Source organism: Colletotrichum paranaense, assembly GCF_030867605.1.
Source record: "Colletotrichum paranaense strain IMI 384185 chromosome Unknown Scaffold_2.1, whole genome shotgun sequence".
NCBI classification, from domain to species: domain Eukaryota; kingdom Fungi; phylum Ascomycota; class Sordariomycetes; order Glomerellales; family Glomerellaceae; genus Colletotrichum; species Colletotrichum paranaense.
This window is the reverse complement of record NW_026848960.1, coordinates 839,071-867,020: the sequence shown is the minus strand read 5'-3', so window position 1 is coordinate 867,020 and position 27,950 is coordinate 839,071. Positions and strand designations below refer to the sequence as shown.

The window sequence follows — 27,950 nt, the reverse complement described above, 5'->3', positions numbered from 1 at the left end:
AATCGCCAATTCTTCAACGTTGCTTGTTGTCGGGCGGGATGCGATCGGTGCTCGGCTACTTGGCGGTGCGGCCCCAGACCGGGCCCGTTCCGTCAAGATATGCCAACCGGAGCACATCAAGGCCAGAGACCATGATTAACTATTCATCAGTAACTCTCAGCCTCTGAAACTGCCGAAAACACCTATCAGCACCGAGTTACCCCGCTCCATGTCAACACGCAATTCTCAGGATCAGTTCCACACATCCACAACTTGGGGCCAACGTCGGACATGCCCGCACACTTGAAGCCCCGAACGCTCGACATTGGCTGATTAAGGAGGCGCAGTGCATCCGACGCGGATTCTGTCGTGCCATTTAATTACAAATCAACGATTGTGCAACAGACAAATTACTATGATGATTTGTCAACAGATATGGAAACATGCTCCGGGCGCACCACCACAAGTTGCAACCCCTCTTTCGGTCAGAGCCAAGGTTGCTCCAAGGGCGGTCTTCATTGACGGATCGAATCAAAAACGATTTAACATGTTGAGTTCGGGACCATTCATCTTTGTGAAATAGCATCTATATAGCGTTGAAGTTGTGCTTTGCAACCGTTCTATGATGAATACGATTCAATTGCAATATATACGATGAGCAAGATAGAGTCTTCAAACTTCGACGTTCCCCATAATCGCCCAATCACTACGAATAAAAACACCATGATAATTGCCCAAAATTTTGAATCCTCACTAAATGGAATGGAATCCATTCATATTTGCACAAACCGATTCACCTGAGTTCGGAAGGAAGCCAAAGCAATGAGTGCACTCCACAGATGAAAGCAACGTCTTGATTTTGGAGGTTTATTTAAAATACAGCTGCATGAAGTACCATGTTGTAAAAGAAGATTCACTCTAATACTCTATAATCAAGTCGAAAAGTGAATAAAAAAGTAAATTGTTAGGGACTAGTAATTATGCGTGTTTGAGTCCTTCGAGACAGACGCTGAAATTCCGGGGGCCCTCATTGCCCTTTTATCTTGAGTGATTGAAGCCGAGAAAGCTGAGAGTCGGGTTTTTAGGAAGACTTCTTCTTCCAAAGTTGAGCAAGGGAGTGCTTCTTCGGCACCCGAGCCAGCCAATACAGGAACAAAGCTGCAAACAAGTTGAAGATTATGTAGACCCACATCAGCCCGTACGACCGCCATCGTCTACCGTATGACGTAGATATGGTAGTCAAGAAAGCATCTGTCGTAGCCAGAGGGCAGAATTGACAGATGTCGGTGCTGTTGGGGTTGAATACACTGCCGCCGGCCATTTGCATGTACGGGGCCATGTAATCACCACATGCGGTTCCATTCGCGGGACTGAATTGCAGTAGCTCGAGTTGAGAGCAGTTGACCTTATTGTGGGCCAATCCCGTTGACAAGAGACCTTCGACCAGGTAAGTCAAGGGTGAGACGCGGTACATGAACTTCCAGAAACCTGGCAGGGCATTGACCGGCACAATGACACTGTTGATTCGTGAGTTTGAAGACTTCAGGTTAATCAAATCGGTGTTGAACTTACCCGCAAAAGATCAGACACAAAGCAAAGAGTAGAAGAGAAAGAGTCGCTCCGATCTCTGCTGTGGGTACACCAGCGACAACCATATCGGCAAATGTTGACTCGAAGAGCATGAAGGCCCAGATGAGTAGGAACATGAGACCGCCACGTTCCGTAACCGCATCCGTCGGTATGGCATTGCGATACATGCCGACCAGATAATAGAATGGGAAAAAAATCACGATAGCAGCCAAGGTGTTCCAGGGAAGCTCGACAATGATGTTGACCAAGACGAACACATACCATGAATACGCTCTGGAGGCGCGTTCTCTCGCCTCGTATTGCTCGCGTTGCAGGATGAAGTTGGGCATCGTCTGATAGACGAGGAAGGCAAAGACCACCAACAACATGAAGATGGAAAACATCTGACTCTGGAGTCCTTGCATCGTGAGCGGTGAGTTGTAGAAGGACACCCCGATGAATAAGCTCTGTGCAAAGTGTAAGTTGAAGGTCCATTAGGTCGTTGAACAGTAAGCATTGAGACGTACCGTGCCACCAGACAAAATCAACTTGGAGTAAATGTACGAAGGCGTGCGCCAATACTGTTGAAAGACACGCTCAGTGCACAATGCAAGCTGAACATGAAACGGCGCAGCATAAGTGGACATCTCATCGGGACTGGACGTCGAGCCATTCGCCGCCACGCCCTGCTCCAGACGCTCGAGCTCGCGGCGCATCTCGGCACACTCATGGCTCTCCTTCCAGGTCTCGGGCCAATCCCTCTCAGCCTTGGCGCCCGGAGCTGCGCCGATGACTTTGAGCATCCACTCGGCGGGGTTCTCGTCCTGTCCGCAGGGCGTTGCTCCGTACTGCTCAAAGTAGCTCGTGAGCACGCGGGAGTTCTCGCCAATGTCGCCAAAGTAGACTGTTTTGCCGCCATGTGCAAGGAGAAGAAGACGGTCGAATTGCTGGAATAGGAGAGCAGAAGGCTGGTGGATTGTCACAAGGATGGCTTGGCCGTTTTCAGAAAGCTTTCGGATCAGTGATGAGATTGACCATGCTGTCTGACTGTCGAGTCCCGAGGTCGGTTCGTCAAGGAAGAGAAGGAGATCAGGTTTCGCAGCGAGCTCGACGCCAATAGTCAGTCGTTTTCTCTGCTCAACGTTTAGGCCTGTGGTAGTACGGATTAGCTTAACAGTCCTTGAAAATGAGTTGCAAAGACCAGTTGAGGACTTACCTTCTCCGGGCACTCCGACAATGGCATCGGCATAGGCCTCCATCTCCAGAAGCCCAATCACCTCTTCAACATAGTCGTACTTCTCTTGCTTGCTGACAGCCGCTGGCTGGCGTAGCATGGCGCTGAATCGCAAGGCTTCCCTAACAGTGGATGTCTCGAGGTGGATGTCTTGTTGCTGAACGTACCCGGCCTTTCGCTGGAAAGACTGGTCTCTGAGAACACCATTGACGAGGATATCTCCTGTCACAACACCCATAGTCACCCTGTTAGCCAGGACATCAAGTAGAGTAGTCTTGCCAGCGCCAGTAGAGCCCTGAATCGATCGTCAGCAGAAATCCTTCTCTTGAATGGAGGTAGACTCACCATCAAAGCAGTCAGAGTTCCCGGCTTTACCCATCCGCTAGCTTTGTCAAGAATTCTGCGGTTGTTGCCCTTGATTGATATGTCGTAGCAAACATCTTTCCAGTGGAATACCGATTGGCTTTTATGAATTGCGGATTGTTTGACACCCGACTGAGAAGCATGTCCCTCGGACTTCTCATGTTGGTAAACGCGTTCAGGTTGGCCAGTCTCTTCGTCGGATGAGTTCTTTGATAGTGTCGGGACCGAGTGACCACGCCGGAAGATCAACACCTCGCCCTTGGAGCGGTCTGTGGTGATGTACTCCGCCGCGAGCAAGTAAACGCACATGAAGAAGACGATGAAGGCAATCAAAATGCCGAAGTTCCTGAGTGAAACGTTAAGCTTTTTTGCGAAGAACCTTTCAAAAAAACAGAACATACCTCCAAATGTGAGACTTGTAATAGCTGAAAGTGGCATTCATGTAGAAGTCACCGTCAACGAAGTCTGCGCCTGGTGCAGCGCCAGCGACCGAGCACGTCCTCTCGTTTGGCGCAGCGTTCGGGTAGGCCGGAACGAATGAGGGACAGGGGAACTGCCGACCATTGAACTCATTGGCGACCAGACTCTCGAAAGCGTAGGCTATGGGGTTGATGTAGTTGATCCAGCGGAGCCATCCCTTCATATCGCGGGTCGGGAGGATGAAGCCGGTGTATATGACGAGCGATAAGATGAAGATAGCGGCTGGCGTCAAGGCTTGGTGAATGGTACGGGACGTCTGGCCGATGGTTCTGATGATCATGGACATTGAAAGTGTAGTGGTAAAGCCGAAGAGGAGGAAGATAAAAAAGGCATCGGCCTCTTGGCGGAGCTTTGCCATGAAGTAGAGAGGAATATTGAAGGCCAAGGTAGATAGAATCTTACTGGGAAGATCGCAGATCGTGGATGAGATTGCTTCGGAGGCGGGATGGTACAGAGCATAGCGAGCGTGCTTTTCGACAATAGGTCTCTGGACGTACAGCGTGAGGATCTGATCATCGCCATATTAGTAAATCTTTCTCGTCGTAGGGCTACTTGGAGGAGAATTCGAAACATACCTCAAGAGCACTGCTGAGACCGTTGAACAAAATCGCAAAGAACAACAGAATGCAACGAGAGTTCATACTTGATGCATCGGAGGGCAGGTCGAAGAAGATGCTTCCAAGAACCAAAGAGATGACCAAATTACCACCAACAGTGACGACGAAGAACAGCCAGTCACCCAAGAGACGCTGGTACCCACGCGTCATGCACAACCAGATTTGCATGGGCATGGAAATGGTGTAAGGTGATTGCGGAGTCCTTCTCGACTGTTAGCAGGTTATTATACCACGACCTCCTGCCTGCATCACCACTTACACAAGAGATGCTTTGTGAGCTTGGCGCGTCGCGACAAACTTTTCTTCCCCTGAGCCATCAAGAGGATGTTCCTCCTCAAAGGCAAGTATCTCATCCATAAGACGTGCCCTGACATCGCTTCCCTTCCATACGGTTGCAAACTCGTCTGGCGTTCTGGGCACTCTGTTCTCAAACCCTTCTCGCACCATTCGTTCTGCGGGGTTGGTGAGGGAAGTGAGGAAATCAGCGGTGGTTTGGCGATCGGGGCAGTGGTAACCCATGTCGACAAAGTATTGCTTCGCCAGCGCCGTGGAGCCAAAGTAGATCTGGCGACCTTCATAAAGAACCGCAACCTTGTCGAATACCTAGACAAGTATGAGTCAACAACGATATACGCCAGGTTTGGGAGGAGGTACTGACATCATAGGCTGGCTGTGAGGCCTGATACATCGCGACAATGGCCGAAGTCTTGGCCATATCGGTAGACAACCGCAGAGTCCGAGCAAACTCCAACGCGGTAGCACTATCCAACCCACGAGTGCTGTTGTCCCAGCATTGAATAGGGCTCTGGCTGAGCGTGACCTCCGCAATACTGACGCGTTTGCGCTCGCCCCCGCTGACACCTGCGAAGAGTTAGTGGAGCTTGCCTCAAAGCTGTCAAAGGCTTGAGCCACTCACCACGGACGAAGTCGTTTCCGACCTTTGTGTTGATGGTGTGGGAGATGCCGAAAACTGCCATCACGACGTCCCGCAAGTGTTCGGCGTATCTCTGTCTGCTGACGCCAGGAAGTCGATTCTTTGGCGTTCTTGCTAGTGAGGCGAAAAGAAGTGTCTGTCCAACCGTGAGGTGGGGGAAGTGGATGTCTGTTTCGGCCTGGTAAATCACTTCACCGCGGAATCGTTTGTGCATAGTTTCCATTGGGATGCCTGTTTATGATGAATTGTCAGTCAGCTTTCGTGAGAACATAGCATATAGCACCCCTAACAGAGTTTGGGAGGCATTGTTACTGACCCTGGTAACTGAAGTGTGAGTGGTCCCCCAAATGAAGACCCTGAGTCTCACCAGCGATCGTCTTGAGCAAGGTAGAAACACCACTGCCGGGACGGCCCAGCACCAAGAGCATCTCACCACTCTTGACGATTCCGTCAAACTCTCTCAAGATGTCAATCTTTTGGCGACGGTTGCTGAGAGCCTGCTTGATCATCATTGGTGCTTGCCAGAGGACGTTAAGGACATCCTTCTGGTAGTCCGTGTCGGTGCCGTACCCATGAACACTCAGGTTGCGATACGCGACTCCAGCTTCAAGTCTTGGGTAGTCCTCGGGATGATGATATGAGTGTTGTAGAAGGGCTCGAGCCCACTTCTTGGCGTTGAACTCCTCGCGACAGCTTGGATCCAGGGCAGGGTGGTCCGATAGGAACGGGTTGATACCAGGGTCGAGTCTTGACGCTGAGCGAATAAGATCGAGACTGTAAGGCCTGACGAGCTCGTTGACCTGGGCATCGTTGGCTTCAATGTCCATGTCATTCCTCTGGTGATCGTGTTCCTGAATGGCTTTGGCGTGCAAGGTGTCATCCGACGGTTTGGACATGACGTTGCCGCTGTCACCCTGCGGGCGATGCATCTTGTGAGTTGATTTGATAAATGCGCAACGTGCAGATAAGAAAGAACCTGAGAATCGCAGAAGAGAGGAGGCTCAAGTAACGTCACCTAACGGGGATCAATGGCAAGTTATATCCTAATAAGCTTCCCAAAAGAGGCGCCCACCTTGTTAAAAATAAGTTTTCACGTTCAACACAAGGCAGACATGTGAAAACAACAACACAGCTACGCATTTCTAACGTCAATACCTACTATCAACGGGTCGACATGGGCAGAGAGGCCCCGATGAGCAGGGACCAGATCACTAGCTTCACGTCACGCTGCCGAAGCTAACAGCTCGCGAGCCGAGCCTGATGGTCGACTTTCCATGTTTTGGCTGCATATTGTGCGGCTTTGCTGATGTAGAGCAGCCGTATGAATCAAGTCGGCGCCGAGGGAGGAGGACTAACGCAAAATGAGTTGACGATGTTGACGAGAAAGCACCCACGCGCGCCGCAAAGATCCTGAATGCAGATCCCGGGATGGCGGCTTTGTGAAGTGGCCCGATGCGTGCGCAAAGTTGCCCGATCCGGCATCTCGGCGCCGAGGCTCTACACCCACATGGCAGTCGAACTTCTCCAAATCTCCACTCTCCTAAAAGGCAAATAAGGAGCCGAGCTCCTTTCACCATGAGCTGAATTGTCTTGGTTCCCCCGTCCCCTTGCGAACCAAATCCTCGCATACTTACAGACCTCGTCTCCGACCTACTCGTCTTCGTTTCTCGGTGTTGTTTTGCTTCTCAGCCTGCATTTTCATCTCATCCTCTGCGAGCCGAGAAGATGACTGCTGATAAGCCCGCGCCCAGTCCTACGGGTGTTGGTGCTGGATCCCGAACCCACAAGTCCTGCGATGCTTGCAAGTCACGCAAGGTTCGCTGTCCTAGTACGTGACTCGGGAGAGCTCATTGTCATTCCTATTCTTCATTCACGAACTGACGAGTTGATTTTATCCATAGGTAACGGCCCGCCCGGACCTTGCGCGAATTGCATCGTGAGTAAACCCGAATGGATTCTCTTCCCTGACAAAGACGTGCCCGTTTACTCACAAACTTTGAACCTGGAAGCGTCGAAAAGAAGAGTGTCGCTTCAGTGTAAAGAGGCTAGCCCACAGGCGCAACGGTAAGCACTGGCAACTAAACACTCACCATATCACGTTTACACTCTTTTGATGAGCAAGCACAACAACTCCGGTCGATTTCTGTGGCAAAGGATTTCAAAGTACTAAGCAAACTATCAGTCGCCGGACAGCTTCTGCCAACAAATTATTCGCCATCGAGTAATCGACCACCCAGTCTCCCAGACGCCAAAGCCGTGCTAGACTTGTCGACATCAGATGGAGAGGCCAAGCCACTCGTCCTCCCTGATCGCACGTCGCCAAAGTCTCCTCCCCACCGCATCCAAGAACTCCACGTCGATCGCGTCCTAGCACGAGCACAGAGGCCAAAGACCTCTACTGGAAGAGGCCAGGAGGAAACCATGTTTGTACCAGTAAGCACCACTAGTCAAAATTCCAAAGCAATTGACCGCAGAGGTGAGCAAACTGTAAGCTGACAGAAATCTCACAGCGCAATGGCATATTTGGTATTGAAGCGCCACATGCCCTCAGTGGCCTACACGTACTAACAGGTCAAGGGGGCCGGAACAGCCTCACGTTCTTCTCCGACAACAGGCTACTCTCCCTGTCGACGCGCCTCCAGAATCAGAAGGTGAACGAGCTCGTTGGTCGAATTTCTGTCATTGTCAATGGACGTCTTCGTCGCACCGACTCGGCAGCGACGAATCCCCGGAGGACGCAACCTCCCGATATGGGGACCGACAGAGCGCGTGCCGCCTTGTACATCCGCCGTAATTATTTGCCATTCTCCCTTCTGTAACCCCCCATTGAAGTTGGCGAAAGCTGATCATGATCAGTCTACTTTGAGCGAGTGCATCCCATGTTCCCGTTCCTTGACCGGACGACTTTCGAGACTACAGTGTCAAGTCCCAACTTCCCCAATCTCCTCGAACGCAGCAAGCCATGGTGTTGTCTCTACCACAGCGTCCTTGCTCTAGGGTCCCAGTATGCTGATGGAGGGACATTCGAGCCTGGTAAGGGCGAGTCGTGGCGGCTGTTCTCTATCAGCTTGAGCGGCTTCTCGGAGCTCCTGCTGCTTCCTGATTCTCTCACCACCTTGCAGGCATTGACGGCCATGTCTGTCTATGGCTTAGGGATCTCGGGCTTGGCTGTTGAGCCTGTCATCATGTCAGAGGCGGCAAGACGGGCTCAGATGATGTCCAGTCATAGCTTTACTGGTCCAACAGCTCACGCTTACCAGAAGTCTTTCTGGATTCTATATGCGGTTGAGAAAATCACCAGCTTCCACTTTGGGAGAAGTTCCGTAAGTGCTTGGAATTTCCCTCTCTTTACCACGATAGCGTCATACTATGATGGATGCACACTTCTTGTTTACTTGCTCTGCACTGCTGACAACGATAAGGGATTCGTCGATAGCGACATATCCTGTCCCATCCCCGTCGTCCCCGAAGCAACATCGGGAGACTTTAGCTGGTTCCTGCACCTAGTGCGTTTCGCTCGCCTCCTTTCTCGAGCATATACATCACTCTTCTCGGTCGGCGTGTCGGGCAACTCCGACTCGTACTATCTCGACGTAATTGACCAATTAAACGGTGAACTCGAAGAATGGAGAGCATCTCTGCCAGACAATGGCTTCCGCCCGGGTGGAATTCTACGCCCTCAAACCGTATCCGGTCCTAATGCGAGATCACTCGCTCTCATTCTTCATTATCTTTACTACAGCATGTTACTGACTCTTGCGAGAACTACGCTGTGCTATTTGCCTGTCCCTGAGACGCCGGCGGTGAAAGCGACAAAGGACGACAAGATGAAGACCATTTTGAATGCATCGAGGGCAATTTTGGAGTTGACTACGATGATTGAAGTTGAGCCATACACGGTCACATGGTAAGTAGAGAGCGAACTTCGAACTACACGTTTTCCCGCCGTTATCATCAGATCGGTGCTGACAGCCCGTAAGGGTCCTTGCGGGAATCCCTATTACCGCACTTTTTGTCTTATTTGACCTTGTGATTCATGATCCTCGGCAGCCAGATACAGGCACCAACCTGGCTCTGCTCGACATGGTTGCTGGTCACTTCAGTCGGATAGAGTATGCCAGCGGCGGCACCGTGCCCGGTTCTTTGATAGCCGAGTTCGCCAAGATTGCGCGAGACTACGTGAACGAGATTCAGCATGCCGAGGCTGGTTTGATAAATCCTGCGAGACCACATGCACCCACAAATCCTTCCACGATGCAAATGGTACAGCAATCGTCAGAGCTTGATGCCAGAAACAATAAACAAGTGGATAGGCCATCTCAGATGACTTTGGATCTATCTGATGTAAGTTCTCGGCCTCACAAGGTCTGCCATTCATCAAGGGAAAAAGCGTCTAATCATCATCTGCGTTAAAAGACTCTGCCGAGGGAGGCCATGATGTCTGGTCCGATGCAGCAACCAGGATACACCGACTTTGCGTTCGACAGCGGGATGGGCCAGGTATCTCCTAGTGCGCTCATGGGAACCGACGTGATGGGAATCTTTAATTATTTCTTGCCCGATCTGGACCCGATGTTTTACCAGGGTATGACGCAGGAGTACGATCTGCTACCACAGCAGCATGGAGGGACCGTTCAGAGCATGGACAAGTGAGATGATGCGGACGGGGTCCAATTCTTAATCTCCGTCCGTTTGCCAGGCCGGATGCAGCATGACATAACCTTATTTTTTGGAGCTATAATAATGCATGCCCCCAACGGATACTAGCAGCTACCTTAGTTGCTACGCCCGGCAGTCGAGATCGTTGCCAGGCATAATGACGAAATGCTTATGAAGAACAAAATCGAACGTTCGCTGGAGCAACCCTCCAGGATGAAAAAGCAGGTAAGAAGAATGCGTGTGTGTGTGGGTGGGAGATCACTTGTTCTTCGGTGGCAGTGAGCTCCGGGATCCCGGGCTTCGCTCCGGTCCGCTGCAAGGATCAGCCGGGTCTCGGACGGTCCAATGCAGCCTAGCGTCTCCTCCAAAGTCCGTTTGGTGGATCCCCAAATGTCGTGGCCCCCTGTCTTTTTTCCCGCAGAAAAGCGGCACGTTTAAAAGAGTGTTGCCGCCAACAGAGCAGAGCTCGGAAGAGAAACATATCATGCGATGAACGACAACAACTCATACACTTCTCTAATATCTGACGAGCCCCATATTCTCATCTGTAGATCTTGATGGCATCCGAAAGCCCAGCTTCACAGGCGAGTACTCCGGTAGGCGACAAACCACGCAACGTCTTGGCCTGCGTCTTTTGTCACCAGCGCAAAATCAAGTGTGACCGAAGATCCCCCTGCGCCAACTGCATAAAGGTTGGTTTGTCATCATCTCACTCACCCTTCAGCCGATGGACCCGAGGTCTACGCACACCCACACCGAGGCGCAACGCATACTCACTGATGTGATCACGATAGTCTGATCAACCGTGCGTGCCATCGACGCGAGCACCACCAGGAGCTGGTAGAAGACGCGTGGTGAAGGACCTGTTGGAGAGATTGAATCAGTGTGAGAGTCTTCTGAGCCAGGTGGCTCCGCGCGATGCCGATGGCCGCCCCGTAAATCCCGACACGCCGGGTTCCTCACGCGATGTGGCGGACAGCCCGGCAATGTCCCACATAAGCTACGAAGAAGCCCGGAAACAACCCAGCTCGAGACCGAATGGCAAGATTGTCTGCGATGAAGGTCGACCAACATTTATGGAAAATCCGTTTCGCGGCAATGTTCTTGACCACGTAAGTGCACTGTATTTCGATCAAACCATAAGTCCCACCCAGTAAAGATCTAAGTGGAATCTAGCTCCAATTCTCCAAGCTCAGTCTCGAAGACAATGACACCGAGCAATCAACGAACCCGTCTGGTTCTACTAGCGTCTCAGAACGCGGCGACTCAACTCACCAAAAGTCTATGGACTTTGACATATTAGCTCTGGGACCAGTCGAAGTTCTGCGCCTGTGGCAGGTATTCCTGGAACGAGTCAACCCTATGATCAAGGTCATTCACGTCCCTAGCCTGGAACCTCTAGTCTTTGAAGCAGCAACAGACCGCTTCAACCTGAGCCCCGACCTCGAGGCTCTGCTCTGCTCCATCAACGTTGTTGCAATCATGGCCTTGTCGGAAGCGGAATCAATCCAGATGCTCAAACTCGAAAAGGCAAGAGCATTACGAAATTCAATGTCTGCACTGAAAAAAGCCATGTCCAAAGTGGACTTTTTACGAAAGTACAATATGACCACTTTGCAGTGCTTAGTGCTATACCTGGTAAGATGTCTGTCCCACACAAGCATGACTCTGATCTAAATGCAGGCTAGGTGTCTCTTCAGGGGCAATTCGATCGCCATGCCGCATGGGTGTTGACCGGCATGCTAGTCAGGATAGCTCAAAGGATGGGTCTTCATCGCGACGGAGAACTCATAGGTCTTCAACCATTCGAGACCGAGATGCGCCGCCGAATCTGGTGGCAAATCATCATGCTAGAAACAAAATACGCCGTCCTCGCAGGCTTCGGCGACACGCTCCTCCCGCCTAACTGGGACGCAAAACTCCCATCGAACGTCAACGACGCCGACTTACTACCCGGCTCAACAGAGCCGGTCAAGTCTCGCGATGGAGCAACCGAGATGGCATTCTGCCTCATGCTCTACGAATCACGCGCCTTCTTCTGCGACAATCCGATGCCGGAGTTCGAATCAGTCATCCTCAGCGGGGACAAAATCAGCCCGGAGAACTCGAGGAAATTCTCCGGTCAACCACATGTCCTCGACAGGTATCGACTCGCGTTAGACCAGTACGATGAGAGACTCGCTGTGGCTGAACGACGGTTCTGCAACCCGACGGCAGGCGGCATACATCTCGTTGCGAGTAAGATCCGGTCTTTCACGGCGCAGAGGATGCGCGACATGATTATGCACGCGCGAGAGCCATGGGACGAGAACAAAGACGGCGGGGCGAGCCAGCAATCCTTCTTCAGAGCATGGGTCATCTCCTTCGAGAGCGACGTCAGCTGGTACGACACAATCGACGACAAGTTCACCTGGTACCTAAAACTACACTTTCAATCTGATGCTTTCTCCGTCATGATTGAGCTCCTACAGTGGCAGCCCGTCGGAACACTGGTTGACAGGGCATGGAAGGCCATCGACCGACTCTATCACCACCACCCGGAGATGTACGACTTGACTAGGAAGGACAACTTGCTGCGCGCGGAAAACTTGCTTGCAGGGTGGGCACGACGGGAGCTTGCCTTCCGAAATCTAGGCATGTCGTGTGACACGCCGCTCGTTGTGGCACGGTTCCGGAGCAGCGAAGTTTTCAAGCAGAGACAGCCCGACGGTTTGCCAGTTGAGCAGTGGCCGGCACCGACGCCGGACACCGCGCTGTTCTCTGACATGAGTCCATCCGACTTTGAGACGTTTGATGGCGGGATGCCTGGAGATACTCATGGTCTTAACTTCAGTCTTTGGGGTGGTGGTGGGCCGGGGCAACATGCTCTATGATGAAGGTCCGGCTGGTTTATGGGTAGTAAATGGCTCGGGGAAAGGGGGTTGTGCGTTTCAAGCACACGACCATGACTTAATGACACTGAAGACGGCTCAAGGGTAGACTGTACCCAATAAGGAGTTTATTCTTTCAATCCAAGGGTCTTTAGGGCTCTTGGAATATCTTTGAATCACCTCTCAAAATTCACGGATAGATGTTTCGTACTTGCTCTGGCCTGGTTTATCGAGATGCTATAGCAAATTTATACGCGGGCTTCACGCGCAACTGGCTTCAAGTAGACATTCAGCGGTATTCTATCCCACAAACCAAATGCTCTTTGCCTCTGAATCCAGGACCCGTTTCCTTCGGCCAGTTGAAGATCAAAGTCAAAAACGATTCGGGCTAAAATCAACCTCATCTCTGCATACGCGAGACTGTTTCGCATAGGTTTCAGCGTCAGCGGCGATAATGGTTCAATGGATAGATGAGGAGTTCTTACTTCTTCCCAATGCAGTTGCGTGGGCCAACGCTGAATGCTTGAAGTGCGTCTAAATGGTTGTGTTCCTCTTTGTTAGTTTCCAGGAAGCGCTCCGGCCTGAACTCCCAGGGCTTAGTCCAGTTATCTGGACTATGGTTCGCGGACCATTGCTGGATCTCGATGAAAGTCTTGGAGGAAAGTCTGGATTAGTCACCTGATGGGAACCTCGAAAAGGAGAGTTGGTGTACAAGGCTACTTACTCCTTGAGGCACATGCTCTGCGCCAATCTGACACCCAAACTCCGGTACCTCTCGAATGAGGTTTGACGTCACGGGAGGATACATACGCAAAGCTTCATTGAGAACAGCGAGCATGTATGACAACTTGCTCACTGAGTTGATGGTGATCTCGCTAGAGTCGTTAAAGCTCGATCGTACCTCCTCGTTAAGTTTCTGCAGGACCTTGGTATCTCTTAACAGAAGATATGTCGTGCCGGCCAAAGTTGTAGCCGTAGTTTCCGAACCGGCGAGGACGAGAATGAGACCATTGGCTGACAGCTGTTCAAATGAAAGGTTCTGCGCACACAAAGTTAGCGCAAATTCACCTCCTCGAGGAGTGGCTTTGGGGGCCACATTCCCATTCTTCTTTCTTTCTCAAGAGTCCCTCGAACAAATCCTTCCGGTCAGGATCCATATCAAGACGCGTTTGCATCATCTTATCGGTGCTCTCACGTAACTGCATCATCGCAGCAAGACCACCGATCCGGAAGAGGCCTTGGACAACAGGATCAAGGCCAATATACTTCATCGCTGTCATGATGGCATTGTATCTGATAGTTTTGAAGATGAAGGCAATCCAGGGATGGTAGTCTGAGCGATCGAGACAGCCAAACGATTGCGCAAAGATTAGGTCGCCAGCAATATCGAACGTTGTCCAGTTATACCAAGCCTCCACATTAAGCGGCGCTTCTTTCCCATCGCAGTTCTCATGCAAGCGAGAAATCAGTTTGTCGATGTACTTCATGATAATGCCTTCTTGCGCTCGCATAGAGCTATCCGAGAAGCCATGAGATAGCGCCCGCCGGTACCGCTGGTGCTCTTCACGCTCGGCATTGATGATGCTCATGGGCAAATTCTTGATCGTCGTTGAGAAGAGCTGCGACTTGGGGATCTCGTTTTCCGCCAGCTCTTTCCCGATTTGAAAGCCGTATATGTCTTTCCAGGCCGTCACATCGGTGAAAGACAGGTGATTTGGGCTGATTCGGACTATGGGGCCATATCGGTCGTGGAGGAGCTGGGTTCGAAAGGCTTGATAGCCTGTGGCATGTTGCCAGGCCCAGATTAGAGGAGAAGCGCGTTGAAGGACAGGTCCTGGAAACCTTCGTAGGGGATGGAGGAAGAGGTTGTAGCCGGCTTGGAGGAGTTGCCAGAGGACGGCCTGGCAAGTCAGCCATGTGATTCTTCACTGAGGATATGATCTACTCTAATCTTGCATAGGAATGCTAGTCACTTACTGTACCAAAGGCAATAGCCAGGATATGAGAAGGATGCTCAGAGAGAATGGACAAAACACCCGCCATTTCCGTAGTCAAATCTGGAAAGGTTAGCTTCTCAAGTTCTGTGATAATCTTCTTGCATCAACGAGAAACATCAACCCCGCGTTGGCGTTGACGCGTCGGTTATGTAGATTCATCCCGAGTACGAGCCTTTCCGAGCTCCGCCCCTGGTGACAAACACGTTCGCTTCTTGCCCAACGCACACACCACTTGGTTCTGCGTCAAACAATCAGTCACCTTCCATTAAGGGGACGGGCTCTGCCCTAGGCGCAAAAAGTTTGGGGTCATCGGACGGTTGTTTCAATACCACGTTTCTTGCGCGGACCAATCCACTGTCCGGCTTTGTCACATTCATGCATGCAGCAACCGTAAATATGCACGGGGGAGGTTGAGACGGTTGGCCATCTGCCAGTGTTACTCCGCATTGGTGTTGCACGACTTGATGTCCTGGTCATTGCCTTCCAGCATGGGGCACTTGTAACATTGTGGAATCAACGACAAATGAGAGTGATTGCGCAAAGATGGCAAGCAAATGAAAGGCATAAGTTGGAGATTCTTGCGCTCTTGAACGATTAGTCGACTTTCAACATAGCTTACAAGCCCCAGACTTGATTACTTTCCCAGTGCGAGATGACAGAAGGCAAAGACACATGGAGATCCTCCCGCGGCTGGCTGACCCTTTTCTTATCCTAGCTTCAGCCGTTAGGATCACCGAAGTTGATGTCATTCTTGATTGACAACTTACCAGTCGCCTATCAAAACTCCGAGATGACAGTGCCAGCCCCCTTCTTCTCCGCAATATCCAGAATAGCCGTCCCGATAGCCAGATCCGTCGTACTGACACCGATACTTTTGTAGATGATCAAGCCATCCTCCAATGTCGATAGCGATTCCAGCTTCTCCCCTCGTTTCCGTGAAATCTCGATTTCTCCAATCTCCACTATGTACTCTGCCGCGAGTTTGCTCTGAACGATTTCGCCAGAGTGCTTAAGCGCAGACTCGCGGTCGTCGACTAGCACAGCAACCTTTGAACCTTGTTCGCGGAGTTTCCCACCAGCGGCGTTGGTTGCCTGGACGAGCAGTTCTGGGTCTACTTCCAACATGTCCGCCTGCCAGGACCCGACGGCAGAAATGTATGGATTTCTTTCCTTTCTTCCGTTTGTGACATAGTGTGCCGGAAATACTGGGCTTTTGGTGCCGACTGTGCAGAAAATGGCGTCTGCTGCGGCGAGACGATACTGAAGTTGAGCGTCGTACTCGGAGCTAGAGGAACTCAGATACTCAAACTCGGCGGTAGACTTCCAACGACCTTGGTTCTCCTCCTTCAATCTCGAGATGAGCTGCTGTGCGCGCTCCGCGGATCGATTCGCCACGGTAATAGTCTTGATCTCGTCGCCCCTCAATGATAACGCGAAGCGAAGATGCCACAACGCTTGCTTACCAGCACCGAACACAACAATGTTATCAGTATGGCTCCGCCATAAGTATGGCACAATGGCAGAGAGCGCCGTGCGATATCCTGTAACCTCTTCGGCGTTGAGAACGCCAAGGGGTAGGCCGTCCTGGTCGCAAATGGAGATAATGCCGTGCAAGCTGTTAGCTGCTGGGGATGAAGGAGCCGGGGTAACGACGATCTTAGTTCCAAAGGCACCGGCGGAGCTGAAGGGTCGGAAGAGGCATTTCATGCCCTCAGGTCTGTTCACTATGGATGCATCGGGCTGATAGTCGCGCTCCGCGCCCTCAGAGAGCTCAATCAGCGCTCCCACAAGCCGATCTCGGAGCTGGAGAATGCCAGCTCTTGGAAGATTGAGCAGAATATCGAGAACAGCAGCGTCGCTGAGGACTCTGAATTTACACATGGTGAATGGTGAATAAGATGCTCAGGTTTGCAAAAGGCCGCTGAACAGTCAAAATCGTGAGGGGGTCGTAGTGTGGAGAAGTCTCGCGAAAGAGGCACAGATACTAGTATGTTGACAGTGACAAGACCTTATCAGCACCTTGTCACCTCTTGATAGTCAGTTGGGTCACTGCGATAACGAATGTGAGTAGACACATCGACAGTCTCCGTAGTTGGGCGGGTTACGGCAGTTTAGTTTGTCTTCAACCGTCAGGCTCGGCGAGACCTACCGGATTTAATCCCACCGGCACGGCATCCGATGCGGGGAAATGGGTCGCTGCGGCGGTTAGCTGAGCCGCTCGACGGGGTCCGTTGTGGGCTCCAGTTAACCGATTGCGAGCGGGTGATACGAAAGTTCAGGTGTAATACGAGCCGGTTCCTACTCCGTCAACGAGCCTCCTCTCCGTCTCACCGGCACATGAACCGTTCAATTCATTTTCCATGCGTTTGTGAATGAAATGTCTATCGGCCTCAAAGCCTATTAATACCTACTATGCAGTACTTATAGGTTTGAGCACGAAGACGCGGATACCTAGATCGTGAGTCTATTGTTCTTCTCATCTATCATCTTTGAACCATCACACCATGACTATCGGCCGTACCTTCAACGTCGTCGGCGCCCACTGTGGCGGCGAGGTCTGCGACGTCATCGTTGGGGGTGTTCTCGACGTCCCAGGCAAGACAATGTTTGAAAAAATGATGCATTTCTGGAAAAAGGCAGACCACCTACGAAACCTGCTGATGAACGAACCCCGCGGCTCATCATCCATGTGCGTTAACCTCGTCCTTCCACCTTGCAATCCCGAAGCCGACGCGGGCTTCATCATTATGGAGCATGAGGAGTACCCCCCTATGTCCGGTGCCAACACCATTGCCGTGAGCACCGTCCTGCTAGAGACCGGCATGGTACCGATGCAGGAGCCTACTACGACACTGCGCTTGGATACGCCAGCAGGTTTGGTCACGGTCAAGGCCGAGTGCAAGGACGGCAAAGTTACGTTTGTGGAGTTTCAAAACGTTCCGGCTTTTGTCTATGGCCTAGATCTAGACATCAACGTGCCGGGCTTCGACACGCCCGTAAAGGCCGACATTGCATGGGGTGGAATGTGGTATGCGCTGGTCGACGCGAGTTCAGTAGGCCTACAGATCAAAACGGAAAATGGAAAGGAGTTAGTCGACATCGGCGAGCGAATCAAGAGGGCTATCCAAACGCAGACGAGCCCGGTGCATCCCGAAAACCCAGAGATCCGAGGCGTCAGTGTCTTCGAATTCACGGACCCGCTCTCGCCCTTCGCGCCGGACACGCAACAGACGGCCGTGAACACGGTGGTCGTATCACCGGGAAGACTCGACCGGAGTCCGTGTGGGACAGGAACGTGTGCCCGACTAGCGGTTCTCCATAAGAGAGGCCAGCTCGCAGTCGGAGGATCGTTCCGACACCGCAGCGTGATTGGGACCGAGTTTATCGGAACGGTAAAAAGTGAGGCAAAGGTCGGGGACTACGATGCTATTATTCCCGTGGTGAAGGGAACTGCCTGGATAACGGCTTTCAAGCAAGTCATCTTGCACCCCACAGATCCATTCCCGGAAGGGTTCAGGGTTGGAGATAAGTGGCATGTCAGTTAGAAGATTCATGTCCCGTAGATCTTGGCTACTTTTGTAAATGTTATTTAAGTGATCAGCACAAGTCATTTCACCCTGTTTTTCTCCAAGGAAGTTTTCTGTTTCAGCCTTCTCTAACACACTCGATCTGCATTTCTGCCCGTCCTAATGTAGGTTAGGGGCGCAGTCACATATTGAAGCCACAGCCAAGCCGGGATATCGTACAGGCATGTCACAACATATTGAGGTCCGAATTATCCAGGAATAGAACTAGTGGGTATATTTCAAAACGCGTGGGTCTAATTGGATCGTTCTCCCGCGGACAAATTTGCTCGCCTAACCCATTTGATCATGCGAACATGAGGCTTAATGGGCCGAGGACACAGAATTTGAGTTGTCGGCGCAGGAAAATGCGGCCGATCCACCAGACTTCTTGTAGCTGTCCATGATTCCAACAACTGAGCCGTACGCTCCAGCAATCATCAAAAAGGTGCCGCTAATAACAACGAAGCAGCTGAAGCAGACCATGGCGATCCATCTAGGTCTCTTCTCGAGCTTTCCCTCGGCCCAATGGTCGTACAACCACATGCAACCCATGGGCTGGAAAGACAACAGAGTACCGAAGAGGGCACCGACGAGGGATACCAGGCCATCAAAGACGGGAATGGAGCTGGCAATGACGTAGGCGGTGATGGCGATGCTTGCAGTGCAGGCGAGCCAGATACCCCAGTGCTTCATGGTGTTCTCGGTCAAGTGACGAGATCCACGTAACAGGCGAATGAAGATGTACTTGGCGGGCAACTGAGGACACAAACGTTAGCATTGATGCTTGTTGGTAATCGGGTTGTAAGTTTGGAATCTACTTACGTGGATAACCAGAGTAGTGGTAACAATCAAGCCGGGGAAGGCAAGACCGTAGCAGACTCTCTTCATGGTCGCACCGGCGGAGCCAAGAGCAGGCGAGGCGACGTAAGAACCGCAGAAGTAGTAGACAACGCATCCGATGGCAATGTAGGTGGCAGTCACACCACCCTGGCAGATGACCAGAGCGCGAGTGTAGTGGCGAGGATCGCGCATCTCAGAGACGATGGAGAAGAAGGCAGGAGTACCGGCGAAGGCAAAGACGAGCGTCGAAAGCGCCGAGGAAGCCTGGGCGAAGGTCGGGCTTCCGACGACCTTGTAGTCCGAGGTCCAGTGTCCGGTCTGGGGAGCGGCAGCCGGTCGGTCCTGTACACCCACGGCAACGGTGACGGTGAAGACTGCGTATGCATGGTCAGCTTCTGAATCTGGTTTTTCCTCCAAAGGGGTTTAGCGGCACTCACTGGCAGACATGATGCAGATGAGACCGACCCAGGCGAACCAGGTAATCTTTCCGAGGGTCTGGATGCTACCGAAGCAGAAACCAATCGCTGCGGCAATGGCGACGAAGCCAGCCGTGCATGCACCGTGAAGGGAAACCGAGTTGAGCGCGATCGAGGCACCTAGCATACCAGAGCCGGCAACGAAGATCCAGTCTGATCGGGAGAGAGTGGTTAGTCCCTGAGCTACCTTTCCAACGATTGATAAACTCACAAAGGCAGAAGACGATGCCGAAGAACTCGCGACCCACGCGGCCAAAGAGAAGGCGTCCAACATCGTCGATACCGTAGACCTCGGGGTGGCGAAGCTTGAAGACACCAACAATGTAATCGGACCACGTGGTGATAGCGGCGATGCAGCACAGAGCAATCACGCCAGGCACAATTCCAAGGACGTCAAAGACACCGGGAATGGACAAAACTCCCAGGCCGATCTGCGTCTTCATCATCAAGGCGACTGTTCCTTTCCAACCAACCTAATTGAGGAAATTAGCATCCGAATGGAGGCTTAGGCATTCCAAGCCGAAAAGTTTTTCCGAATTGCTCCTTACATTGCGGTAGTTGGGGCCGCCCTCTTTAATTTCACCAAAGACAGCATCGTAAGACGCGTTCGGGTCTTCCAAGACCTGGCCTTGTTGCGAATGTGTTGAGACGGGTCCCAACGCCTCAACATCCTCCTTGTTCTTCTGCGTCATCTTGGCAGTTGATGAAGATATTTTCACGTGATGTTGGCTCGTATGCGGTCGATCAGACAAATGTGACTTTAAAGTCTTTAGAGACACAGGTCACACGCGAAGTGGGAATTGTCGTCGAGATGATCTTTTAGACTAAGGTACTGAGTCCGAGTTGGAAGGACAACCAAATTGAAGAGTCAAGAGTTGTTGTCGTTGGTGATAGTCGTTGACAGCTCAAGACGAGGAATGAGTGGCCAAGCAAATGTTAATATGCATTGACACTGAAGCGAAACTGGTAGCTCACTAGAGAGATTGATAGCTTAGAGGCATGATGAGAAGACCCATTCCCAAGTTGGGACTGGGAATGATGCGCTTTTGTACAAAACCAGTCCAAGCGCGGCCTTCTCTACAGCCTCGAAGTCCCAGCCAGGAGGAAAAGCCGGCAAGGGCTGCCAAGATTTCCCTCTCTATCAGCCTGACAGGCTTCCTCCTGCAAGAGGTACCAGATAGTCTGCTATCGCTTGAGTTAGATTACGCACCGGTTAGGTAGAACATACCCCATATTTTCCCCAGACTGCCTTTCAACGGGGGGCTCCTACGTCACAGCGGGACGATTTCTTTCCCAAGGGTTCAGGGGGAGACAAATGACTCGCGCGGCATTTCTCGGTGAGTTGCCTAGGTACAGACCACGGCACGCGGTATTACCGCACGCGTCTGCACAAAAAAAGTGTTGGCGTGGAAAATATGCCTCACTAGGGTTGATAACTCGACCGACATGGGATAACCGGGTGCCATCCCGATATCTCCTTCCTAATCATTAATGCTCGCGGTGTTGTAGTCGATGTTTTCACCTGATATCTTGTGTATCTTCAGCTGAGGGAAGCCAACATTCCACTACCTCGCGCCGCACGCCTGTGGGATGGGATATCGGACGGAAAGGCCGGATAAGAGTTGTCCAGGCCCATATCCGCACATTCGGAACTTCGCAAAACGCCGTAAAGAGTCAAATGCAATCGTGGACAGTTGTGGTAACACGAAATGGGCCAATTCTTTTGCGTCCCTTGTCCAGAGTCAAAAAGTCGCTTTTGCCGTACAAAATCGCGCCGTCGCGAACGCTTACCCGCTCTAGCGCATACAAGCGGAGGCGCCGTCGGCACGACTCGCGGTCAACTTCCTCTTAGCAAGGATTCTTTCGCTGCGTATACCCCTGCTCGAGCGGAGCCTCCGTTTCAAATTCACACCATCGGATGCTCACCCGGTAAACCTCCCGCCCCATCTTGACGAAGTCGGGAGGTCATCCCGATGGCAGCGAGTTGACTTGCCCCCTTCGAAATCAAGGTCCTCTCGTGTCTCGCACACGCCACCGCGCCACCACAAAACCCGGCACATGATGGAGGGCGTGAGACTCGAGACTCCAGTCCAGAGCATGGTCCTTCCCCAAAGTCAAACTTCACGATGAGTTTCTCTTAGTCACGCGTGCAGCACTAACGTTGCTGATGATGGGGAATCAAGCCTCGAGACGTTGGGTTGACTTCCGCTTCCCCATGGGGAGAGGGAAAGACCACATGAGATGACGATTGCATCAACTCCGTTGGCAATTGGAACTCCTGGGGATCCATAGTGCTACCACCATGAACCTAGAGACACGGAGTTTGAGATTCTTCGGATGGCGGGAAAACCTGCATTTCGGCGACAAATTAGCCATCATTCGACAATCACTTGGACCCCCAAAAGCTGCATCAGACTAAGGTGCTTTGTATTCGGGAGGCCCGTAATTACTGATCGACTAGCACAGAGCATTAGGTATGACAGCAGGTAATTGACAAGCTTGACCAGAGTTTCTCGGGCGTGAAACACACGGCACAGCCTTCAGCCCTCTTTCTCGGTGCTTTACTATCTAGAGACCCACGAGCTATTGATAGCATGGGTAGAATCTTCCGTCTTGGTCACTTTGTATCGTCGTATCCCCTGCAGTCATGGAGGAGACTGCTTCTGGCAGAGCTTGTTCCCCATTGGCAGATGCCCGGGATTCCCACCGACGGGCAGATACCTATCAAGACAACACGACGACTCGACGCAACCATGCATGCGAGGGAGGCATGTAAGGTTCCCAAAGTTTGTAGTGTATCTCATGTGGCATCCTTCTGGAACGCCTTAGCCTTCATCCAACGCGGCTACTATCAACACGGCATGTGTATGGAGTATGGTATCTCGTAGCCAAGTTCCTCCGCAGGCCGCCCAGCGTTCCGGCATCGGTCCTAGTCTACAACTCTTGCATATCTTAGCTACTACTTAGTATCCGTACAGAAACCGAACGCCTACTTATCACCGGTGCCATCTTGTGACATTTCCCCGAGACTAAGATAGATGCAGATAAGCCGTGCCCCCCTGGCCCGAGAGCCCAGAGCCCCATCAATCCGGTTCCACCAGGACCACTACCCCGCGTTCTCCTTCAGCAAAAAAACGTCACATCACAGTTAAGGCTCGCCGGGACCATACAGCAGAGCACGCGATTTCCGCAGCCAAAGAACACTGACAACCCTTTTATGCCTGTCTAATTGCTCTATTCTCTACCTGGTAGCTCGAGTATAAGCCTTCCTAAACAGTGAAATGGAACCTGGGGCCGGCCGAAACAAGGTATCCAAGCGGTCGTCGAATGCGTAAGTTTGTCCGAGCCAACCACATCCTCCCTCCCTTGTCAATTTGCCGCGGTTGTGTACGACTAACACACTTGGATATCTAGCTGTGTGCGTTGTCGTCGACAGAAAATCAAGTGCTCAGGATCTCAGCCGTGCGATGCATGTGGCAAGCGCAAACAGTCTTGCACCTTTGACGAAAGGGATCAAAGAATCGTCGTCACCAGAGGGTAAGTAATCGGGCCTGGCCTTTCCTACCAACGATTAGATCTAGGCAGAAGTCCGGCTCACCATCCGTGTTCTAGCTACATCATCGACCTTCAACAGAGAATTGAACGGTGGGAGCGGAGCCGAAGCACCAATGAACCAGCCCAAGTGTCAGTCGAGGGCGGCCAGCGTCCCGATAAAGCAGGAAACAGTTGGTTGTCCCTAATTATCCTTACTTTGCATTGCAGAGAACATGTCTGAGCTGACAGTAGGAGATGAGAGTGACGGCGATTTGCCCATGAGGGATGAATCAAGTGGTCCGATCATTGCAGATGGTACGCATGAAAAGGAAAGTCAGGAGACTCGGCCTAAAGCACCAATAGATCCTGTCGCGTCGAACCTCATCAACCCTCTGTCCACTGGACAGTCAGAGTACACATCGGCACCAAATGGAAGGCTATGTAAGTCACCTATACTGTAGCTCATCACTTTGATAGCAATGAAGCCTAACAAGAGGATAGTCTACCTGGGGACGTCATCCAACTGGTCTTTCACCCGACGAGTCCTCAACATCACACATCAATACGTCCACAAGACCCCATTGCCGTCTAATGCTCTTCTCTTCGATGGCACGACGTACGTCCTCGATTGGGATGGCTACAGAGCCAGCGAAGCCCCCGAGATGCCAGCCCTTCCGACACAGGACTATGCCATCTACCTGGTCAACGCCGTCAAGTTCCACTGCGGCCAGATGTTCCACCTCTTTGACGAAGAAACGTTTATGAAGTCTCTGTACAGCTTTTATTCTGACCCTAATCCTAGACCCGATCCTACCGATCCGTGGTTCATTCATTTCTTGCTCATTCTTTCTTTCGGAAAAGCCTTCACGACCAAGACCAACAGGGGGAGCAGACCACCTGGCCATGACTTCTTTGTCAAGGCTATGCAACTGCTTCCAGACTTCAGTGTTTTGCTGAAGAACCATGTCCTATCAACCGAGATCATGTGTTGCATTGCTCTCTACACGCAATGCATCGACTTCAGACATTGTTCATACAACTATGTAAGTTACCTCTTTCTTCCTTACTATAATGAACTATACTGATGACGGGATACTAGATCGGCCAAGCACTTCGCATAGCCCTTGGAGAGGGAATGCACACAGACATGCCTATCCAGCAACTAGGAGAGGCATATGTGGAAAGATGTCGGAGGTTATGGTGGACTGTACACATCCTTGACCGCGAGATCACATCATTGTTTGGCATGCCGCCTTCAATACATGATGATTATGTGCTCTGCCAACTTCCAACTTACTCTGGTTCAGTTCAGAGGACAGCCGCGCTGCGAATGCGTATCAAACTGTCAAAGGTTATTGGGAGTATCAATAGGAGTATGTGACCCTTAGTCAAACTCCGCCTAGAGAGATTGAGCTAACAGCGATACCAACCAGAGGTCTACGGTCTCGACGGAAGACTCAACAACAAGTTCATGCTTGGCACTAAAGAAGTGCTTGCCAGCGTGGCTGAGATTGCTGATGAGCTCCAACAATCATTTGCACTGCCTCTGGAAAGGGATACTAGCTGCATTTCAAGAACATCTGCCCATTTGCATTTACTACATCATCAGGTATGTCTACTTCGATTGTCAGAAGAGCACTGAGAACGAACTAACGTGGCTGCAGTGCATTGTTCTTGCAACCAGACCGCTGCTTTTCTGTTTTCTGAAAATTCGTTTTGAATCACAGAGTAAATGCACAGAGCTATTGGGGTCTTCGCAGACGGTCAGAAATTTGATTCAGATGTGTATCGATTCTTCTCAACAAATGGTTTCGATCCTAGACTGTTTGCAATCTCAGGGGTTGCTGGGTAAGCCATCTCCAAGATTGATTGAAAATCACGTTCTTTTACATAAACCAGGCTAACTTCGCATTTTGCAGAAACATTTCTTCCATTCGACTTGGAAGCCAGTTTCGTGTCTGCTAGCAGTCTACTACTAGGACCCGCAATCGACCCACAATGCTTTGAGTGCCTCGACCCGTCTCTGGAGAAAGTCTACTCCGTTCTGGACGAGATGATCATGGCCGGGAACGGGATCGCCAAGTACCGCAAATTTGAACTACAGCAGCTTGAGAACATGCTACAGCGACTTACACCTTGGCCTTCACATGCCTCTGAGCAGACGACTCTAGTAGGCGAGGGGCGCCAAACGCAGCCCCCGGATGACACGAGTCCCCAAGACACGGTGGTCTCGGCCATGGCCTCGGAACACTCACAGCACGAGAGCTACTCTTCTTCTATCCCGGGGAACATGGATGAGATGGCTTATGATAGCGGGCTGACTATGGCGCAATTACTGGATATGGCCAACTCTATTGAACAGGAAGATTCAGAGTGGATGTCTCAGACGATAGTGGAACATAGCATTTGGTAGATCAAGAAGACCTGTCAAAGTCATGGCGGCGTTGTCTCCCATTCTGGAACTCTGCCGAATGTACATGTACTTGCTTTTGCTTCGAAGCTCATACTTGCCCACAAGTCCAAGCGACCTCTGATCACAGCTAATATGACCGGTAGCCAGTCCGAACTTCCTAGTTTGACATTCGTCTTTCACTATCACAGGACCGAACTCCGAGGATGGGGCCTGTCGACTACGACGGACAACTCGGAGAGGAAGCCGGTCTGTTTACTTTCAACAGACATAACTGATGTAAGCCCCGTCTTCTCAGCTCTTTACAGAATCAGATATCAACTTCAAGGGATCCCTCTGAGATAGACATGATTCATGAATGATAAGACAATGCTATGTGGATAGATAATCTACAACTTTGACGTCCTGGCCTGGCGGATCTTTGCAAACTCCTCAGTGTTTCCGAGGCGCCAGCTGACGGTATCACCCCACTTCCCTGCCTCCTTCTCCTGAGGTTCCTTCCAACGCCACCTTGGGACCGGCTGCTTGTTGTCGGGAGCCTCCAAAAGGTTCTTGACCCAATCACCCACAAGCGGGATCAGCTTCGCGGCGTGACCCGAGTCACCAGACATGAGCACCACGGAGTCACTCGACTTGGGGACGTAATCGATGATGAAGTCCGAATCAGCCGTGTCAGCAAACCAGCAGATGGTCTGCTTGACAAGCGGACGGTCCTTGAGTGCCGGGAGCGTTTCCGCCAGCAGCTGCCGCACCTTGGCCTGATCGTGCGGCGGCATAAACTGGCTCTCCTCATACGCCGGCGGGAGTGAGATTCCCGTCTTGGGATCCGTGTTGACGTATCCTCCGCCCATGGGGCACAGCTTGAGCAGGTTGGTCTTCGGATCCGGCTCGAAGTAGAAACCGAGGTCGCGCGCATAGGTGACGGGGATACCACGGAGCGCAGACGTCTCGTCGTCTGTCAGCTCGACGTGAGCGACAGACCAAGACTTGGCAACGACCTGCTTGCCGCACTCTGGAACAAGTCTCGCCGCTGCCGCGCCAGTAGCGACAATCACGAGCTTCGCCGAAATCTGACTGCCAGTCTGCGTCCTAATGCCGGTTGCCTTCCGGCCGGCACCGGTGTTCTGGTACACAATCTCCTGTACGCCACCGTGCTGCCCGAGGAAGAACTTTACGCCCCGTACCCGGGTAGCGTTGTAAAGGGCGATCAGGGCATTGCCAGAGTGGACATATCCGTCAAACTTGTTAAGGTAGCCCTTCCAGCCGGAACACGGGCCTTCTCCGTACTGCCAGACATTGTAGTTGATGTCCTGGCCACCCTTGATGGGCACCACGTACTTTGCGAGAAGGGGGTGGTCTTCTGAGGCCTTCTGGAACCTGTGCAGAGTCTCGGCGGCCCGCTCAGGGGCGTTGGCCGAGACGCAATGAAGAAACCCTACCCGGTGAAATGAGGGTGCGAAAAGAGGCGTTTGCCACGCTTTCGCAGCTTCCTGTTGCAAGTCAGAGAGGCTTTCCCTAGTAGATAAGGCAGCTCACTGGGGTTTAACTTACTATAGTGAGATTTGTGTAGAAAGGGTCTTCGTACTCAGCCCTGAAGATCTTGTTGATATCGTTGGCAGCAGAGTCCCTGGGAGGTATTTGCTCGTGCTTGTCGAAAACGGAAATGTCCGTGTAGCCAGCCAAAGACAGGTGGTAGGCCGTAGATAGACCAAAGGCACCGGCGCCCACAATGATGATTGGGTCGGATTTACTGACACCCATGATGATGGTTGGAGGCTAAGGCGGAGATTAAGGACGGGATTGTGCGAATGAAAGCACTGTTGATTCAGTATGAATACAGGGCCCTTGAGCAGCACTACTAGCCATTGAAGTATGTTATCTTCAAGCAGTCGTATATGACCTTCCGTGATCTTTCCCAGGACCGGCTGGCTTCGGGCCCTTGCCCCGGCTTCGGATCCAAGATACTGGAGATACTCATGGCACCATCTCCATCATGGGGTAGTTGGTTAGCGTAGCCGCGCCGAGCGGGGTGGTGGCCGTGGTGGAATCAATGCCGTGTTACTCTGTTCACGGCCGGGCAACTCGAATGGCCTGGAACTTGTTTGCGGCACAAGAGGCGTGGCTCTATTCCTGGGCTATCAAGGCGGATGGTGAGCCGATATCTGTCCAAGAGACATCGGGAGCTGACCCGGTGGTCAACCTTCGCTTGATTGGTCAAACTGACTCGGGTGGAACTTTACCAACACGCCGGCCATCCAGCCGGTCATCTTACCGCCCAGCCACAAGCTTTCATGATTGCGTAGTAATGTTCGGCAACGAGATCAAGACGTAAAAGACGAGAGTATGGTTTGCGATAGCGATATCACAAGGTTTCAAGGAACACGTTCCTGGTTTTCCTATCGCTGGTAGAACTGACGCGTGA

General features: G+C 51.8%; 9 protein-coding genes across 9 annotated transcripts; 4 read left to right on the top strand and 5 right to left on the bottom strand.

Moving 5' to 3' along the window:
• Window positions 1–1,060: 1,060 nt before the first annotated feature.
• CPAR01_02169 (uncharacterized protein) lies at window positions 1,061–6,105 on the bottom strand (the record flags this gene model as incomplete). Its single annotated transcript, XM_060486457.1, has 10 exons — window positions 1,061–1,496; window positions 1,552–2,015; window positions 2,076–3,077; window positions 3,128–3,491; window positions 3,547–4,133; window positions 4,201–4,444; window positions 4,502–4,845; window positions 4,901–5,103; window positions 5,159–5,407; window positions 5,493–6,105. 10 exons carry the CDS (start codon window positions 6,103–6,105, stop codon window positions 1,061–1,063), a joined length of 4,506 nt encoding a protein of 1,501 aa, XP_060353785.1.
• A 796-nt stretch (window positions 6,106–6,901) lies between these two features.
• On the top strand, window positions 6,902–9,829 carry CPAR01_02168 (uncharacterized protein; the record flags this gene model as incomplete). Its single annotated transcript, XM_060486456.1, has 6 exons — window positions 6,902–7,004; window positions 7,359–7,609; window positions 7,687–7,966; window positions 8,033–9,083; window positions 9,157–9,520; window positions 9,593–9,829. 6 exons carry the CDS (start codon window positions 6,902–6,904, stop codon window positions 9,827–9,829), a joined length of 2,286 nt encoding a protein of 761 aa, XP_060353784.1.
• Window positions 9,830–10,392: 563 nt separating this feature from the next.
• CPAR01_02167 (C6 zinc finger protein) lies at window positions 10,393–12,708 on the top strand (the record flags this gene model as incomplete). Its single annotated transcript, XM_060486455.1, has 4 exons — window positions 10,393–10,431; window positions 10,630–10,947; window positions 11,012–11,473; window positions 11,524–12,708. 4 exons carry the CDS (start codon window positions 10,393–10,395, stop codon window positions 12,706–12,708), a joined length of 2,004 nt encoding a protein of 667 aa, XP_060353783.1.
• Window positions 12,709–12,953: 245 nt separating this feature from the next.
• CPAR01_02166 (isotrichodermin C-15 hydroxylase) lies at window positions 12,954–14,748 on the bottom strand (the record flags this gene model as incomplete). The annotated part of the gene is made up of 5 exons (XM_060486454.1): window positions 12,954–13,125; window positions 13,191–13,357; window positions 13,430–13,719; window positions 13,901–14,606; window positions 14,683–14,748. The coding sequence occupies 5 exons, from the start codon at window positions 14,746–14,748 to the stop codon at window positions 12,954–12,956; spliced, it is 1,401 nt and encodes a 466-aa protein (XP_060353782.1).
• A 731-nt stretch (window positions 14,749–15,479) lies between these two features.
• Window positions 15,480–16,583, bottom strand: CPAR01_02165 (uncharacterized protein; the record flags this gene model as incomplete). The annotated part of the gene is made up of 1 exon (XM_060486453.1): window positions 15,480–16,583. One exon carries the CDS (start codon window positions 16,581–16,583, stop codon window positions 15,480–15,482), a length of 1,104 nt encoding a protein of 367 aa, XP_060353781.1.
• A 623-nt stretch (window positions 16,584–17,206) lies between these two features.
• Window positions 17,207–18,247, top strand: CPAR01_02164 (proline racemase; the record flags this gene model as incomplete). Its single annotated transcript, XM_060486452.1, has 1 exon — window positions 17,207–18,247. One exon carries the CDS (start codon window positions 17,207–17,209, stop codon window positions 18,245–18,247), a length of 1,041 nt encoding a protein of 346 aa, XP_060353780.1.
• A 342-nt stretch (window positions 18,248–18,589) lies between these two features.
• Window positions 18,590–20,276, bottom strand: CPAR01_02163 (transmembrane amino acid transporter; the record flags this gene model as incomplete). The annotated part of the gene is made up of 5 exons (XM_060486451.1): window positions 18,590–19,024; window positions 19,091–19,482; window positions 19,546–19,737; window positions 19,796–20,057; window positions 20,133–20,276. The coding sequence occupies 5 exons, from the start codon at window positions 20,274–20,276 to the stop codon at window positions 18,590–18,592; spliced, it is 1,425 nt and encodes a 474-aa protein (XP_060353779.1).
• A 3,075-nt stretch (window positions 20,277–23,351) lies between these two features.
• CPAR01_02162 (uncharacterized protein) lies at window positions 23,352–25,531 on the top strand (the record flags this gene model as incomplete). The annotated part of the gene is made up of 6 exons (XM_060486450.1): window positions 23,352–23,559; window positions 23,620–24,161; window positions 24,218–24,491; window positions 24,552–24,727; window positions 24,783–24,966; window positions 25,038–25,531. 6 exons carry the CDS (start codon window positions 23,352–23,354, stop codon window positions 25,529–25,531), a joined length of 1,878 nt encoding a protein of 625 aa, XP_060353778.1.
• Window positions 25,532–25,917: 386 nt separating this feature from the next.
• CPAR01_02161 (uncharacterized protein) lies at window positions 25,918–27,289 on the bottom strand (the record flags this gene model as incomplete). Its single annotated transcript, XM_060486449.1, has 2 exons — window positions 25,918–27,018; window positions 27,080–27,289. 2 exons carry the CDS (start codon window positions 27,287–27,289, stop codon window positions 25,918–25,920), a joined length of 1,311 nt encoding a protein of 436 aa, XP_060353777.1.
• Window positions 27,290–27,950: the final 661 nt, after the last annotated feature.